The sequence below is a fragment of the Terrapene carolina genome, unplaced genomic scaffold (genome assembly GCF_002925995.2).
Source record: "Terrapene carolina triunguis isolate 2854851 unplaced genomic scaffold, T_m_triunguis-2.0 Scaffold132, whole genome shotgun sequence".
NCBI classification, from domain to species: Eukaryota; Metazoa; Chordata; order Testudines; family Emydidae; genus Terrapene; species Terrapene triunguis.
The window spans coordinates 23530265-23546718 of record NW_020664483.1 but is presented as its reverse complement, the minus strand read 5'-3'; the positions used below and the strand labels follow the sequence as shown (position 1 = coordinate 23546718).

The window sequence follows — 16454 nt, the reverse complement described above, 5'->3', positions numbered from 1 at the left end:
AGTTTGTGGGTTTTATGCATGAAGAAGTATTTATGAGCCAGTTGTGACTACTGTTTATGAACAAACTGATAATTTCATTGCCAGACATCAACTGTGATATGCCAGTAGTTGCTTCTCAAGTTAGGAATGAAGATAGCACCCTATTTTAAATCCAATTTTTAAAACTTTCCTCAACTACCACACAAAATTCCTCAGTCTTCCTTAAGTTCTGCACACATCTCATCTGAGGCCAATTTTTTACTGGAAAATTGTCAAACAGTTCTAAATTACCATATTTTGAAAATTTAACTGAAGTTTACTTTTTTGAAACTTATTCTTATACTTTTTTGCTTCAACATATCTCCAAAATGGATTGGCCTAGAAACTCCAGATTTGTTTAGTTTTGTTGGCTTTGCTGAGAAGTGCCTTTTAGTATTTTTGGATAGGGCATTTAATATATAAAGAGGGCCTCTATAAAAAATGTATAAGGGGCAACACTTATAAAACATTTATAGTATAAATGTTATAAACAAACACAGACCTCCTGGCTCCAGCTGCTAGACTGAACCAGAGATGGGGAAGTAGGAGGCCAAAAGGAAATTTGGTGGAGCAGGAGTCCCAGGAAAGATATGAAGGCAAATGCCTGGAGATGTGGGCAGGAAAATGAAGATACATATTCACAGGTGTCATGGAGTTGTGCTCCCCAGTCTCAGAAATATCTTAGAGCAGAGGTGGTAGGCAGGAGGAGAGGACCAGGATAGTAAGGAAGTATGAGGGGGAATGAAGGACAGTTTACTGAACCGCCAAAATAGAGAGGTGATGGGGTGCCACAGAGAGGACATGGAATAGGGACAAAGGAAAGGGGGCATGGAACTGGGGGAGGACATATAGGGGTGTGTGCGTATACATGCGAAGGGGACCTAGGGGAGAAAAAGAAGGACAGGGAAAGACCAACTGTTGAAAAATTTCCATGTGGATATGTCTCTCCATGTCCTCTATTCCTTTCATCCATCCACTACCCCAATATATCACGCAAGTACAGATCCTACCACCATACACCTCCTATGGACTTGCTAACATGTGTAAGACGGAAGCCCTACTTTAGATAAATCATTAGGCATTTATAAAATCCCATTTCTTATTGACAGGATCCTTCTCCAACAATAATATTTAGGGCCCTGTGTACACGGCAGCAATGGAATTTGTTGTGGAACTTCCTCCTCGTTGCACAATTGCGCTCCACAATCTTAAATTTCATTTTAAAAAATTCTAGCACTTCTGACAGCAAAGAGTTAAAAATGCGGACAAGTATAAAACAAACAATGACACTTGCCTGTGTCTGTAACAATAGGTCTGAGAGGTGTGAACCTGCCCCATTCATCTCAATTGAGGGAAGAGGGCATGGACTCTGCAGCTGCAAAATTTGACATTTGTCCAAGGTGCTACAGAATTCAGCATTCTGCTTCTAAATTCACCTAACATTTTGTTTTCCATCTCCCTACCCTGGCAGGACTTGCCTGCAGCTGCCTCTTGCCTCCAGCTTTCTTCACAAGGAGGAGTTAGTTGGATTACAGTGCATGTTCTGCACGCATGGCACAGAAATGGGGAGGAGGTTGTTGAGTAGGCCGCCTGCACAATATCATGGGAGTTGAGGGACCCCTGAGTGCAGTCAGCCAATAGAAAAAGCAGAGTGAAAAAAAAACACTTTATCCTCTAAAATAATCACTGTAAAAATATTGTTGAGAATTATAACTTACTAATTGATGTAATATTCATATTTTCAACCATTTGTTTTAAAACATTTTGCAAAAATGAAATTTGTACCAAAGCAGAAAAGCAGCAGGGCTTCAACAGTTGAAACAATGTCCAACTGTTCATGTTCTGAACCTATGTAAACTGCTTACTGTGATGGTTTCTCTACTCACATATTAACCAACACACGCACACACTCACACCCACCTCCAATACTGACAGCAGAAACACGTAATGTCATCCTATAAAAAGGTTTCAGCCAATACATATTGCTAGCTGTACTCCGGCACTAAAATACTAACATTAATAGCATCCGATACTTGAAGCACACTAGTGTAGAATGTTAAGAAGCTGATGCACCTTAATGTATTAGACACCTACTTCTGGTAGCACTTCTCACATCTAACGCAACTATCACTCCTAATGATTCTTGCTGGAACAACAGTTCATGCTCTCCATTGGAGTACAAAAGTATGGAAGCGTAAAGAATTTTTGTTTCTAACCCTATCACGAGATATCTAGACAATTATCACATTATGATTTTTAGAAAACTTTTCAAAAGCTAGAGTGTCTCAAAATGCATTAGTACTAGTTTTTCTGTCACACTTCTCTTGTACATGGTAACCAAAGTTTTAAAGGAAGAGTATAGATAATAATACCAATAAATGTTAAGGTTCATTTTAAAACTGTATTTATCTTTAAGTGCATAGCTCTGTAAGGGGTTTAAACTGCTGCCCGTTGCTGTAATATCTGAGCACTTTCCAGGTAAAATCAGTAGCAACAGCAAAGTGCCCAGTGGACTTCTTGGAGCCTTTGGCTCACCTCCATTTTTGAGGTAACATTTCTGCTGGAGGCATAGCTTGGTTTCTTGAGTTGTTTGTCTGTTTGTTTCAGTAGGTTTTTGGGAAGATGGGTGGAGATTCAACATTACAAGTGTAATTCTTGCTATAGTGAAAAGAACATGTATGGATTATCTACAATGTATGATCAGCATACAGTTTTTCAAACACCCATATCCTTTTCAAACGAAGAAAAGTAAGCCTTCGATGAAAAATTGCAAAATTCCAAAACTGACATTTTTGCCATACTTTACCTACATACAGACAAGAGTGTCTGGTTGTCAGTGGGAGTTGGCTTGGGCCCTAAAAGTCAACACAAAGGCTAAAAATGAGCCTTTCAGTTGGAATACAGTCAAGCCGCAAACAGGCAACATTTTTTTCACCCTTGCCAAATATAAATTTTTTAAAAGAGCAGTTGGAGAGATTTTGCTCAAACTTCCAAGAAACTCCAAGTTTGGACAGAGAGCAAGCACAGCAAATTTCAACCCAAAAGATTAATATTATGGAAAAAAGTTACAAACATGAAAACAGAAGGTTATAAATGAAATTATTTTTACAAATATAGTAATATTTGACACCACCAACTCCCTCATCTCTATTTCTAATGTGATGCACATTTTATTGGCAAGACTATCAAATCTTTTTTTCAAAATTATCTTTAATGGATTTTGTATATTTTTGCATTTTATCTATACACACAATGACCACTTTTCTAAGTGGATGACATTCTTCAGGATGTGGTCCAAGATTTACACACAAAGACAAGACAAAAAAACCACCAGGACCTGGAGCTTGGGCATAGATCCTCATGACAACTGTACCTGTTGAGTTTGTATTATTTTTAATAGTTTGGAGGAAGACTACCAACATATTTTTACCAGGATATTTTCTCAGATAAAATTCCAAAGACTTGAGAAAGTTCTCAGAATTTCATTCCTGATATTTTCAAGATTAAACTATTAAGTTTTTGACCAAAGTTAGTGATCAGCCTCCAATTTAAAATTAAACATTTTTATAATGAATAAAAGTTCTGTTGCCAGCATATACAGTCACGTAGTTGCCAAATTACTTTAACTTTTCTGATTTGGATTATGTCAAATTCAATTATGCAGTAAAAACAGTGTTTCAATAAATTCATCGGTAGAAGACACTGCACTTTTCAATCACTTACAAATTTATGCAACAATAAAAGCTTTCTAGAAGAAGATACACATTTTTAAAAAGACTTCACCATACTTTGCACATTTCTCTGCAGGATCTATATTACAAAAATAAATTTTAAGTTTTGGTTCTACTGAAGTTAATGGCAAAAGTGATGCTTGACTTCAGTAGGCCCAAAACTTGGCTTTAAAGTTGCTCAGTACATCCAGTATACATATTTACAATACTGTACATAAAATTAGTAATTTTACAATATTTTTACCACGAGTGAAAACAGTATAAACAGAGTACAAGAATGTGCCTGGCCATCACTGGGCAGTATTCTTGGTGAACAGCTGTCATTGCAAGCTGCTTATACACACTGGTATATCTGTACTTATGTGTACAGTTATTCCTATCTACATATCCAAGGATAGGTTAAATTTATATAGGAAGACTTTAAAATATTGTGGGGAGAAAAAAGCAAGGGGCTGCCTTAAATGAGAAGTTCTTTCCGCCAATACCATCTTGCTTCTTATTAGTGAAGTACAGTACTACAGAAATGTACATTTGAAAGATAACAGGGAGTCCGGTGGCACCTTAAAGACTAACAGAAAGATGTCACTATCTGGGCAATATACTAGTAAGCAATGTTCCATAGTCACAATTGTGGTAGAAATCACAATACTTCTTAATAAATTGATGTATATTGCAGTTCTGTTTTTACTGAAACTTTAATAATTGGAGCACTTATTTTCTCCAACATACATATTTTCTAAATTGTGACTAAGGGTACGTCTACACTTACTGGAGGGTCCGGTGGCAGGCAATCGATGTTCTGGGATCGATCCCGGAAGTGCTCGCCGTCGACGCCAGTACTCCAGCTCTGCGAGAGGAGTACGCGGCATCGATGGGGGAGCCTGCCTGCAGCGTCTGGACCCGCGGTAAGTTCGGACTAAGGTACTTCGAATTCAGCTACGTTATTAACGTAGCTGAATTTGCGTACCTTAGTCCAAAGTGGGGGCTTAGTGGGGACCAGGCCTAATACATTAATCTAATTGGTTCATGTATACCACTTTATGTAGCTCTTATATAATTATACATGCCTTTCAAACAATCAAAATTTTCAATAATTAGTTTCTGATACCAAACAGAAAAAACTGTGTTGTGTATGGTTTGTGGCAATAAACAAAACACTTCACTGATCATTTTAGCTTCTATAGCATGAATAAAAATGTAGCCATACTACAATTCACAACCAGTGCTTACTAAAGTTTCTGATCCTGTAGAAACAAAGTCAAAAACAAGTCTGTCCCTATTAGCATGCATGCAATATATAACAGTGTATCACACAATTTCAAAAAAATCCTATGCCACATGAACTAAAACAAGCATTAGAACCTTATTAACAGGCAAATTATTAGTCATTCTGGTCTTATATTTAATTTAATTTTAATTTATATCTTATTTTAAACCATTTATGTCAAAATGAAACTGTATTTACAGATGTTTAAAAAAAATACAATTTCTATTAAATCTTACATTTCATGATCCTGTGGGTATTGCACCACATACTTTGCAATTAAGTCATTTTTGTCATACTGTCCCAGACTTGCAAATTATAGTGGCAGTATCATATAATTAACAATACAGTTCCAGATTTTGAATAGTAAATTTTAAAAATATGTTTTCTATATTAGAAAAAAAATTCCAGTGGAAACAAATTAGACTAAATATAGTATAAGTTAGATTCTCCTCATAGCTGACCACATGAATACTTTTAGCCAAAACACAATTTTATGATCAGACATATTTACAAAGTGATGCCTGGAAGTCAAATGACATGTTGAAGAAACAAAAGACTTGACAAAAAATAAAATATACAATGACAAGAAAAAACACATACACAGGCACTTACATTTGGAGCATGACTTCGTTCAAGAATATGCCATCCACTAGAGCCACATATTCCTCCAGGTTGCTCCCATTTCCTCCAGCTAAGGATCCAAATGTCTTAACCTAAAATATAATCATCACCATGACACTAACTCCACCTCAATCTCTGCAGCTAGATATTTACCCTTAAAAAAATGCCATTTGTGAAAATTAATTCTTACCCAGGTGACAAGAGGGCTAGACATAAACTGCTCCAACAGGGGTGTGAATATCTCATTCTCCATTTTATAAAAAAGGCTAAAATCAATGTGGCTCCTTTGCTTCAAAAAATACAGATTTGCCTTCTTTGTAGCAACTCTCTAAAATGCTCCAAGGATTTAGCAGCAGCAAATGACCCCCATTTCTCCAAAGCAATATAAAAAACAGTGCATTGGCAACTGGGATTTATCCTCTTCTTTTTTTAAAAAAAGCAATTGAAAGTCCATCTAAATTCATTTCAGTCTTCCCATTGACGGGTCTCTTCCGCTCTACATAGCGAAGGGGAAGAAGGAAGGATGGAAGGAAAGAAAGGAGGAAGGCTGCTGGAGTTTACATCAGACCAAAAAAAAAAAACCTCCAGGCTACCACAGCAACTCCTCATTCAGCGAGGAGGGGAAACCCCAGTTAAACTCTCCAGGCTAATCGGCCCCCAGAGCAAGGACAGGAGGAAGAGAGGGGCAAATACCACTCAGCAGCCCCCACCTCAGACGAGAGGCACAGCCTCTGACCGCGCTCCCGCCCCCACTAGTGTCACAGGCAGCCCAGGGATAGGGAACCAGCCCCCTCAGCAGCGAAGGGAAGCTATTGCTAATCAGTTCCCCTTTTTAGCCTCCGCTGCCATCAACTGAACTGCGACAGAGAAGGGACAAGACCCCTCCCCACCCGCACCCTGCCTCTCCCTGTGATCTCGCCCTCCCCCACGCCCGTTGCTCTCGCAGCCTCCCTCCTTCCCCTGGCTCCTCAGCGCCCCCCCCCCTTGCTCCTTGGTGCCTCGCTGCTCCTGAGCCCCCCTACCTCCCAACAGACTCCTCAATCCCCCCTGCTTCCTTGGCTCCTCAACCTCCCGCTGTCGCTGAGAACTAATTTCCTTTGCAGGAACCGCCACTCGTCCCTTCTCCAAGTAACGGCCACCAAGTCCCAATCAGCCCCAGCACAGCCGCATCACACTCTCTAGACACACTGCTCCAAGGAAAAGCAAGAGCGCATGGATCGCTAACTCCTCTCTGCAAAAGCGAAGAGTAACCCTCCGCCAGCCTGTTCTTCCCTCCGCCTCAGCCTCTGGATGGTGGTGGAATTGAGGAGGGGGATGGGGGAAACCGCTGCATGGCTCGCGCCCGCGCACACGACTTCAGCTCGCGCACTGCAGCTGCGGCAGCGGAGACGCGCGTCCACGGAGGGGCGGGACTCGGGAGCGCGGAGAAGCTTCAATAGACCGGGAGTGAGCAAAGGGTGCCTTTGCCCTCCGGCTCCTCAGGGGGTGGACTGCTCTGCAGCATCTGCCTATCCCCCGGCAGAAGGAGACTGATTCAGTTTGACTCTCTGTGGGGAAAAGGTGTGCGAGGGAAGAGTGGGGTGAAACCCCTCTGGGGTGGGGGAAAGAAGGGGTCAATTTTCTCCAACTCCCCTTGAGGCGAAAGAGAGGCGCTGAATTCTCCCATTTCTGCTCCTTGCGGATGAGGTTATGAGCCACGCTCATAACCATGGCTCATAGGGGTTTTTTTGGGGGGGGGGGTCCTTTTTTTTTTTTTTTTTTTTTTTTTTTTTTTTTTAAGGTGAAATTGAGACAGACGAAACCAGTCTGCTTGAACTTGGGACAAAGAGGGGAAGGAGGACGATCTTGTTAATGATGACAAGCAATTTGTTCACCCACGCTATTGTCCTTGTGCTGTCTCCTCACCCTTGCACATTCAATTCCCACCTCAAACATTATATTAATATAGGGGATTTTATGTACTTAATATACTCAGACTGTATTGTATTGACAGAGCAGTATGCAAAATCTCAGACTAAATCCAACCACTCTCATGACAGGAGAGAAATTTTAGCTGCATATTTTCCAGATAACTTTTTCTTGTTTTTCCAGCCCTCCAACTGTGTGTGTGTGTGTGTGTGTGTGTGTGTGTGTGTGTGTGTACACTTTCATTTAAAAAAATCAATTCCCTAATATGGTTGAAATTAAATGTTTGAAAAACTTCCAAATAGGGAAACAGATTGTGTTTTTTAACCCGAATGTCTGGATGCCGTATCTGTCCTAATTCTCTAAGATTAGGAAGGAAATCTCCCTTAATGACCTCTTCTACACTAAAGAGGATCACTCTGTAAAAGAGTAGAAAAATAAATTATTGGTTGTGGGGAAAATAGTCTTTAAATCAGATTTCAAATAAAAGAGATTTACTGGTAAATTATTAACACACAACAAAAGTTGTAGATTTGGGTAGCTTTGCAATGATGAGATTTCATCTCTCTGTAAATCAGTCGTGGATGTATACAAAGCAAGGGCTTCTTTCTCTCCTTCCCTCCCAAAACCAGATGAGTAGGGAGGTTTCATTATTAGTTTTGCCATGAAATGGGAACAGGCAGAAAAAAAAAGTTGTGAAGTCTTGGACCAGAGTAAAGGTCTGGTGATACATGAGTGAAATAACAGCCAATAAACTACTGGCCCTTAAAGACAACTACAAAAGCATTTTTGTAAAAGCCTGAATAGCTAACCAGTAAGCTCTCTGTGTACTACAGCATTTCCTGGGAATTAAAGACTGGCTAGGAGGAATTGCTGATCCAAGGCTCAGCTACAGGTTAGTAACACCACTTGGTCTTCAATTCCTGGAAAATACTTTGTGCTGACATCTGTGTTATTATTATGAGATGAACATTTGATTAAACAGTTTTAAAAGTATGTTTTGTTTGGGTTTTTTCCAGCCTGTGTGTTGTATGACATCACTGACAGCAGGAGCACTCACTTTATACATGTTCTGGACATTTCTAGATGATGAGTATACTGTTTGCAGTGTTGTTGTAGCCCTTTTGGTCCCAGGATATTAGAGAGACAAGGTGGGTGAGCTAATATCTTTTATTGGACCAACTTCTGTTGATGAAAGAGACAAGCTTTTGAGCTACACAAACATAAAGAAGAGCTTTATGAAGCTTGAAAGCTTGTCTCTTTCATCAACAGAAGTTGATCCAATAAAAGGTATTACTTCATCCACATTGTCTCTCAGTATACGAGCAGTCAGTCCACTGAATTTATGGTATCCATTTTATAATTTCTTTAAGAAGTCCACTGCAAATTGGTGCATCTCAACAAATGATTCATAGTTAATTACACAGTCTGGAGGTGTAGGCAAGGGAAAACCAACACAAACAAAATGGGAAAATAGTAATGTATAACTTTCATCTTTTTTTTTTTTTTAGAATAACCACACAGTAAAATTGCCAAGCTGTTATAATTGCAGTAATTGTGAAACTGCAAATTCAAGAAAATTTACCTTGATTTCTGTTATACATCCTCAGATTAGCTTCAGAATTAATTACTGATGGTTTGGTCATTTATCATTGCAGAAGTGGCTGCAAAAATAAGGACTACTGGGGGTTGTTTTATTGACAGTGTTGCTCAGTATGTATATGATAACTGATAAGACAGCATGGTGTTAGGTACAAATACACTGATGGTACCCAGATATGTAGTTCTGTCTCAGCCAATCATGGCCACTCCGTCTTGGCACTCTTTCATTGCTTCATCAAGATTGAAGCGTGACATAAAACAGTTAGTTGAAACTAAACCACTCTATAGGAAAGATATGGGTGGTGGGATGGGGAATTGTGTGTGACCGCAAATCTATCTACTAACAGGGTTTGCCCCCAAGTCAGTGACTAAAGATACAAAATGTGGAGGTTTTTTGACCACATACTGAAATATGGAAATCCAATTTTGAGCAGTTTCAAGAGGGTTTTGTTCACCTCTGAAACATTTAGAAGTTGTGACTTTTCTTTTATGGCACAGAACCACATCACTGAAATCCCTGTCTTGCAACCTGTAGGATGGATTGCAATAATGCTTTTTATTTGGGGCTACACGACTGGTTATTGTATAATTAAGCTGTAGAATTGCTCCATGACCTTTGCCAATAGGCTTCAGTAATATCTGAGGAATTTGGCAATCTGTGTTCACTGCCTATTGAGTGAATGCAATTCTAAGTCTTTTCATGGCTTGAAATGCTAACTATGGTTTACTTTAGGAACTGTTTTCTGCTCTACATCCTGCTACATCAGACATAATGTGGTTGGAACTGCTGTTCATCTCTATATATGATGTAGGAATGATGGAAGGCACTTTCTCTTTCTAGGGTCCGTGGGATGCTCTTCTCACTGTTTGCCAGAGTATACTCTGGCATTCTTCTGGACAAGACTCAAAACTTTATTTACTTTGTAGTTTTATACCTATGGTTCTGTATAAATAATTTGTGCTCCAATCTGATCACCCCATTTCAAAGCTATATAGCAGAATTAGAGAGGATGCAAAGAAAGCTGATTAAAATAATTTCAGATATGGCAATATTTCCATGGGAGGAGAAAACAGTAGGAACTGTTTAGTTTAGAGAAAAGATGAAGAAGGGACATGTGAGGGGTATATAAAATAGTAAATAGTATCAAGTTCAGTTAGATGCTCCTATTTACCCTCAAAACAAGTTAAAAAAGGACATTTAATGAAATTAAAAGGCAATACATTTAAAACTGCTAGAAGGATTTTTTTAAAAAAACATAACACAGCCTTTGGAACTTGTTGCCACACAATATCAGTGGGTCAAAGAGTTAGCAGAATTCACACCAGGAGTGTACATTTTTACGGATGAGTATATCCACAGTTACATTAGGTAAGGCAAAAATAATTATAAGGCACACAAACCCTCTTACTTGTATCTCTCATAATTATTTAGCAGCTTATCTACTGTTCCTCTTCATTTGATACCTACTTATTCATGGAGCCCAGTTCTAGGTAGCATGCAGTGGGAGGGACTTCTGTCTGGTTAGGGAAGGGGTAGAGTTGTGGAGCTGACATTTTCCCACCATTCTTCTGCAATCCTTCCCCTCCACCCCCTTGCCCCCCCCCATACCAGTTCAGGGACCCTCCATTCACATTAAGTAGAATGAACAACCTGCCTCTTCATACGTACCTTATTTTCACCATGTTACCTCATGGCTTTGTGTTGGTACCAGCTCCATGGGATGTACAAGTTAGATTTGTGGGGCCAGGTATTAAGGGCTTCACCCTGCACTCTTGAAGTAAATGGAAGTTTTGCCAGTGATTTCACTTGGCACAGGATCAGGCAGTTAGAATTCTGAAAGTTCTGAGACATAGGTTTGGAATTCAATCTCTTTTTGATTTAACTGTTCTTGGCTTTATTTATTTAATTTAACTTTTTGAGATCTTCGCAATTTCAGTTTTTATCATTTGTTAGGTTTAATTTATACAAAAATCAGTTGTTAAAAACTTTTATCAAGGGGCATAAGTTAAGTGCCCAGTTCTGCAGATTGCTACTTATGTAAGTAAGAGTGTGCAGGATCAGTTTCATGCTATTTTTTCCTTTTTAAACTAACATTCCTCCTACTCCTCTCCTGTTCTAAAAAACCTTCCACAACCTTCTAAAATTTTTAAATTAAAAAGAAAAGCTAAGGACATATGCAAACTTTCTACACACATGGCAAGTGGCTGTCAGCAACACTCTAAAGTCCTCCTGCACGGTGGTCTGCTAATTTGGATGAAATCGTAGACATCACTTAAAAAAAAACCCAAACAAAATTATACTTACCAGCAAAGATCCATTCTACTCAGAGTTTCAAAATCTGCCCCAATTACAGTAGTTCCTACCGGTCTCCTACAGGATAGGATTTAGTATATTTTCCCATCTTCTCCATGGAATAGGAAATTTCATGGGGGGGGTTGTTTTGTTTTTCAGTTAAACTAAGTAGAAAAATGTTTAAAGCATCATTTTACTTGTAAAATATAGACACATTTGGATATTTTAAAATATCTTTAAGGATTATTGATATTAAGTGTTTAACTCTTTTAAACATTCCAGAGCCAAACATTATCAAGAGTATTTTTTATTTGTATGAAATGGTTCATTCAATAATCTATCTATATGCAGACAGAGGAAGGAAAAATCCTGTTCTTTCAGGTTTATATGGTCTAAAACAGATCTGTTAGTACTTAATACAGTATGTGACCTACTATTGCTGAAAGAACAGCTTTAAGGATTAACCTTCTTTTTATTTAAAATGTAGTGTTGGTGTGTAAATACATTTGTTATAGAAGAGAATTTCTGAGCCATAAGAACATTAGTGAGTTTGAGGCACATATTAGGAAACTTCTAGAGAGAGCATTATATAAACATAGGCACCCATCATCTCAGTGGGACCCCTGTCTGCCCTCTTATAAAGAATACATTCATTAGAACCAGGACTGGCACTTCAGAGTAAATTTCTGACCTGATTCAGCTAGCCCCTAGGGAGAGTGTAGCATATTGCCTTTACCAGTCTTTGTGCGCAAAATTCCAAATCCTTCTATTTTTACTCAGGGCTGAATTGTGACCCTAAGTTTCATGCACAGTGGAGACTCTGCATGTGAATTGCCCCCTCCCTGCAATGAGCCAAGTATAAGCCACCTCTGTGTCATCCTCCTTAGAACTGTATGGAGGACTCTTGGGAAGGGAGAATGAAGGTATAGACATGATCAGTCTGCAACAAAGACCCCAGCTCCTCAGACAATACAGTTTAATCAGAATCTAATCTTTCATTAAAAAAAAAAATCTAGCTCTCATAGTTGCAAAGAAAAGGTCGAAAATGTGAACTGGGCATAATTAATGTGGTGATGTCTGCTTGAGTCTGCAGAGAGCCTGAAACAATAGCTATGAGATGTGTGAACAGCCCCATTCATCATTTTAATGTCAAACCCCACTGGTCTGGGAATCCCTGCCAATACCACCCCAACAGGGAGTGGGGGTGTTAGGAGGAGAATTCAGACCCACTACACCCACCCAAGCAGATATACTCTGACTGATGCAGAAAGCACCACAGGGGCCTCTCTGCTACATCCACTGTCCTTTGGGGGAAGAGGGGCAAAGGAAACCCCTGTTGCTGCTCTCCCTGCCTCTCCTGTTCAGGAGATGGCCCCCAGTGCCAGTGTCCTGGCTTCTCTGGAAGAAGTGGAGGGGGTCTCCCATGCCACTAGTACTTGAAGTGGGAGGCAGGGCTACTGAGGTATGACCATATTGTGATGTGTCCAGGCCTCCAGATGAAACGGTTACTCACCTTCTTGTAATTGTTGTTCTTAGAGATGTGTTGTTCATGTCCATTCCAATCAGGTGTGCGCGCGCTGTGCATGGTCGTCAGAAATTTTTCCCTTAGCAGCTCCCATCGGGTCAGCTGTGGAGCCCCCTGGAGTGGTACTTTCATGGCACTCAATATATGACCCTGCCAACCCGACCCCCCTTCAGTTCCTTCTTGCTGGCTACTACAACAGAGGGGAAGGAAGGTGGTATTAGAATGGACGTAAACTACACATCTCGAAGAACAACAGTTATGAGAAGGTGAGTAACCGTTTCTTCTTTGAGTGCTTGTTCACGTTGATTCCAATCAGCTGACTCCCAAGCTCCACCCCGGAGGTGGTATCAGAGTTAAGGAATAGCTGATTGGAGCTCCGCTCTACCGAACACTGCATCATCTCTGGCGTGTTCGATGATCACCCAGTGAGAGGTAAACGTATGCACTGATGACCATGTTGCTGCCCTGCAGATGTCTTCTATCTGTACTTGGACCAGAAACGCCACTGATGAGGCTTATGCCCTTGTGGAAATTGCCTTAATAGCCAAAGCTGGGACCTTGGCCAGCTCGTAACAAGTGCGGATGCAGGCTGTAATCCAGGAAGATATTCTTTGAGATGAAACCAGGAGGACTTTCATCCAGTCTGCCCCCGCCACGAATAGTTGCTTCAACTTCCTGAACAGCTGTGTGCACTCCAAGTAGAATGCTAGCACCCACTGAACACCCAATGAGTGTAGCCTCTGCTCTTGGGTATTGTTGTGAAACTTATGATAAAAGACGGGTAGAAAAATGTCTTGGCTAGTATGGAATTGTGACACTACCTTAGGAAGAAAGGCTGGGTGAGGTCTTAGTTGCACCTTGTTTATGTGGTAGACCATGTATGGAGGATCGGAGGTAAGGGCCTTTAACTCAGATACCCTCCTAGCCGATATGATGGCAACCAAGAGGGCTACCTACCACGACAGAGAAGGGAGCAAGTTGCCAACAGTTCGAATGGGGGCCCCATTAGTCTGGAGAGGACCAGGTTAAGGTCCCATGCAGGAACAGGCTGTCTAACCTGTGGATGTAGCTGTTCCAGGCCCTTAAGGAAACAACCTACCATAGGATTAGCAAATAGAGAATGCTCAGATGCTCCTGGATGGAAGGCCGAGATGACTGCGAGGTGTACCTTGGTGGATGACGCTGCCAGGCCTTGTTGGTTGAGGTGCAAAAGGTACTCCAGGATGAGTGGTATAGATGCCTGGAGTGGAGGTGTGTGTTGCTGGGCATACCAGCAAGTGAACCTCTTCCACCGGGCTAGGTAAGTGGCCCTGGTGGATGGTTTCCTGCTGCCGAGTAGAATCTCCCTTACTGGTTCTGAGCACAGGAGCTCCATGGGGTTTAACCATGAAGCTTCCAGACCATGAGATGGAGGGACTGAAGGTGTGGGTGGTGAAGGCGACCGTGGTCCTGAGTGATCAGATCGGGGTTGAGTGATAACACGATCGGGGTGTCCACTGACAGCTCCAGAAGTGTGGTGTACCAATGTTGATGGGGCCATGCTGGGGCCAGCAAAATTACCTCCGCTTTATCTCTGCAGATCTTGAGCAGCATCTTGTGCATGAGTGGAACCGGTGAGAAGGCATACATGAGTCAGTCTCCCCAGGGTAGCAGGAACACGTCCGTGATTGAATCCAGGCTGTGTTTCTGTAAGGAGCAGAACATTGGGCACATTCTGTTGCTCTGGGTGACAAAGAGATCGACCTGGGGAAACCCCCACCTTTGAAAGATGGAGTGAAGGACATCCGGACAGATGGACCACTCGTGGTTGCAGAACGATCTGCTGAGGAGATGCACTAGTTCGTTCTGCACTCCTGGGACATAGGACACCTCCAGATGAATGGAGTGGGCTATGAAGAACTCCCATAGCTGGAGGGCCTCCCAACATAGCGGGGAGGAATGGGCTTCACCCTGCTTGTTGATGTAAAACATAGCAGTGGTGTTGTCTGTCATCACTGCCACGCACTGGCCTTGCAGCCGGGACTGGAAAGTTTGGCATGCTAGTCACACTGCTCTAAGATCCCTGATATTAATATGGAGGGAGAGCTCATCCTGTGACCACAGGCCCTGTGTTTGGAGATCTCCCAGATGCACCCCCCAACCCAGAGCTGACGCGTCTGTTACTAGGGACAAGGGCGGCTGTGGGCTGTTGAAGGAACTACCTTCGCATACCATCTGAGGGTTGAGCCACCAATGTAGGGACTCGAGTATGTGTCCTGACACAATCACTACCGAGTCCAGGCTGCCCCAGGGGCGGCAGGTTTGTATAATTTTTGGTGGTGCCCAAAACAGGTCCAAGTCCCTCCCAGCCACACACCTGCCTTGTATGTCGATATTATATATATATATATATATATATTTAAAATAATGTAAAAATGTGAGGGCTCTGGGGTGGGGCTGGTGATGAGGGGCTCGGGCTGTGGGAGGGGCTCAGGCAGAGGGTTGGGGCGCAGGGGTGAGGGGTTCATGATGCAGGAGGGGGCTCAGGGCTGGGGCAGAGGGTTAGGGGAGATGAGGGCTGTGGCTGGGGGTGTGGGCTCTGGGGTGGGGCGGGGTTCCGGATGAGGAGTTTGGGGTGCAGGAAGGCTGAACCAGGGCTGGGGCCAGAGAGGAGGACTCCCCCCAGCCCTCTCCCCACCAGCAGCAGCGAGCTCGCACCACTGTCACTGCACGTGCTCCTAGGGCCCCTTTCAGGTCCAGGAAGCCCCCTCGCCTCCCCTGTGGTGGGTGCCGGGGGGGGGGCTGCCATCACATGTGTGCATCCTCCCCTGCTGCTGCCCCTCACTGTAGCCTCATTGGGGGTGGGGGTGCCCCTTGCCCAACGTGGGGCGGGAGCGGTGACTGCGGGTGGGAGGGCCTCCTGTGCTGGTGGAGGGTCTTGCCAGAAAAGGGAAGAGTCTGAGGCAGACAGGCAGGGGCAGGGTCAGTCTGCTCTGGCACTAGTGGATGGGGGTCACTAGGGCCTTACAGCGGCAGTTGATGCCAGGAGCCAGAGCAGAGCGGAGCGCAGAGCTGCAGGGGGCAGCCATCAGTTTGAAGCAGGGACACTCCAGGACCCGGGGGAGGTGCTCAGGGGCAGCACGTGGGGGCCGGGGGACACACGGAGGAGGCTCATGGAGGCAGCAGGCAGGGCCAGGGGAAGAGACCCAGCCCTAAACATTGGTGGAGCCGGGCCCCCGGGCCCTGAATACTGCTGGAGCCCGGGCACCACGGGCCCATATAACTCGCTGCCCCATGCATCCCGGGCAGTATACTGACACAAGCCACGCTTGAAGGGGCCTGAACCTCAGTCTGGCATGCCGGACCACGTAAGTGCAGGCTGCCATGTGGCCAAGGAGACTCAGGCATCCCCTTGCGGTAGTGGTCAGGTTGGATAATGTCTATCATGGCTTGGAATTGGGTCTCTGGGAGGAACTCCCTTGCCTGTAGCAAGTCCAGCTGTGCTCCAGTGAA

The 16454-nt window shown here is 42.9% G+C and overlaps 1 protein-coding gene across 7 annotated transcripts in view; it reads right to left on the bottom strand.

Moving 5' to 3' along the window:
• The window catches only part of CCDC88A (coiled-coil domain containing 88A), a 367236-nt gene extending 360904 nt beyond the window's left edge, over positions 1-6332 (bottom strand). For 6 of the 7 annotated variants that reach the window (XR_002908971.3, XM_024215537.3, XM_024215545.3 and 3 more), the window contains exons 1-2: positions 5828-6332; positions 5629-5729 (exon numbers count right to left, since the gene is read on the bottom strand). Coding sequence is in view for 6 of the 7 variants with exons in the window: in XM_024215537.3 (XP_024071305.2) it covers positions 5629-5729; positions 5828-5890 (164 nt within the window). In the remaining variant the exon portion in view is untranslated. The remainder of the gene's footprint in view (positions 1-5628; positions 5730-5827) is intronic. The other variant, XM_024215528.3, reaches the window with a different exon arrangement.
• Positions 6333-16454: the final 10122 nt, after the last annotated feature.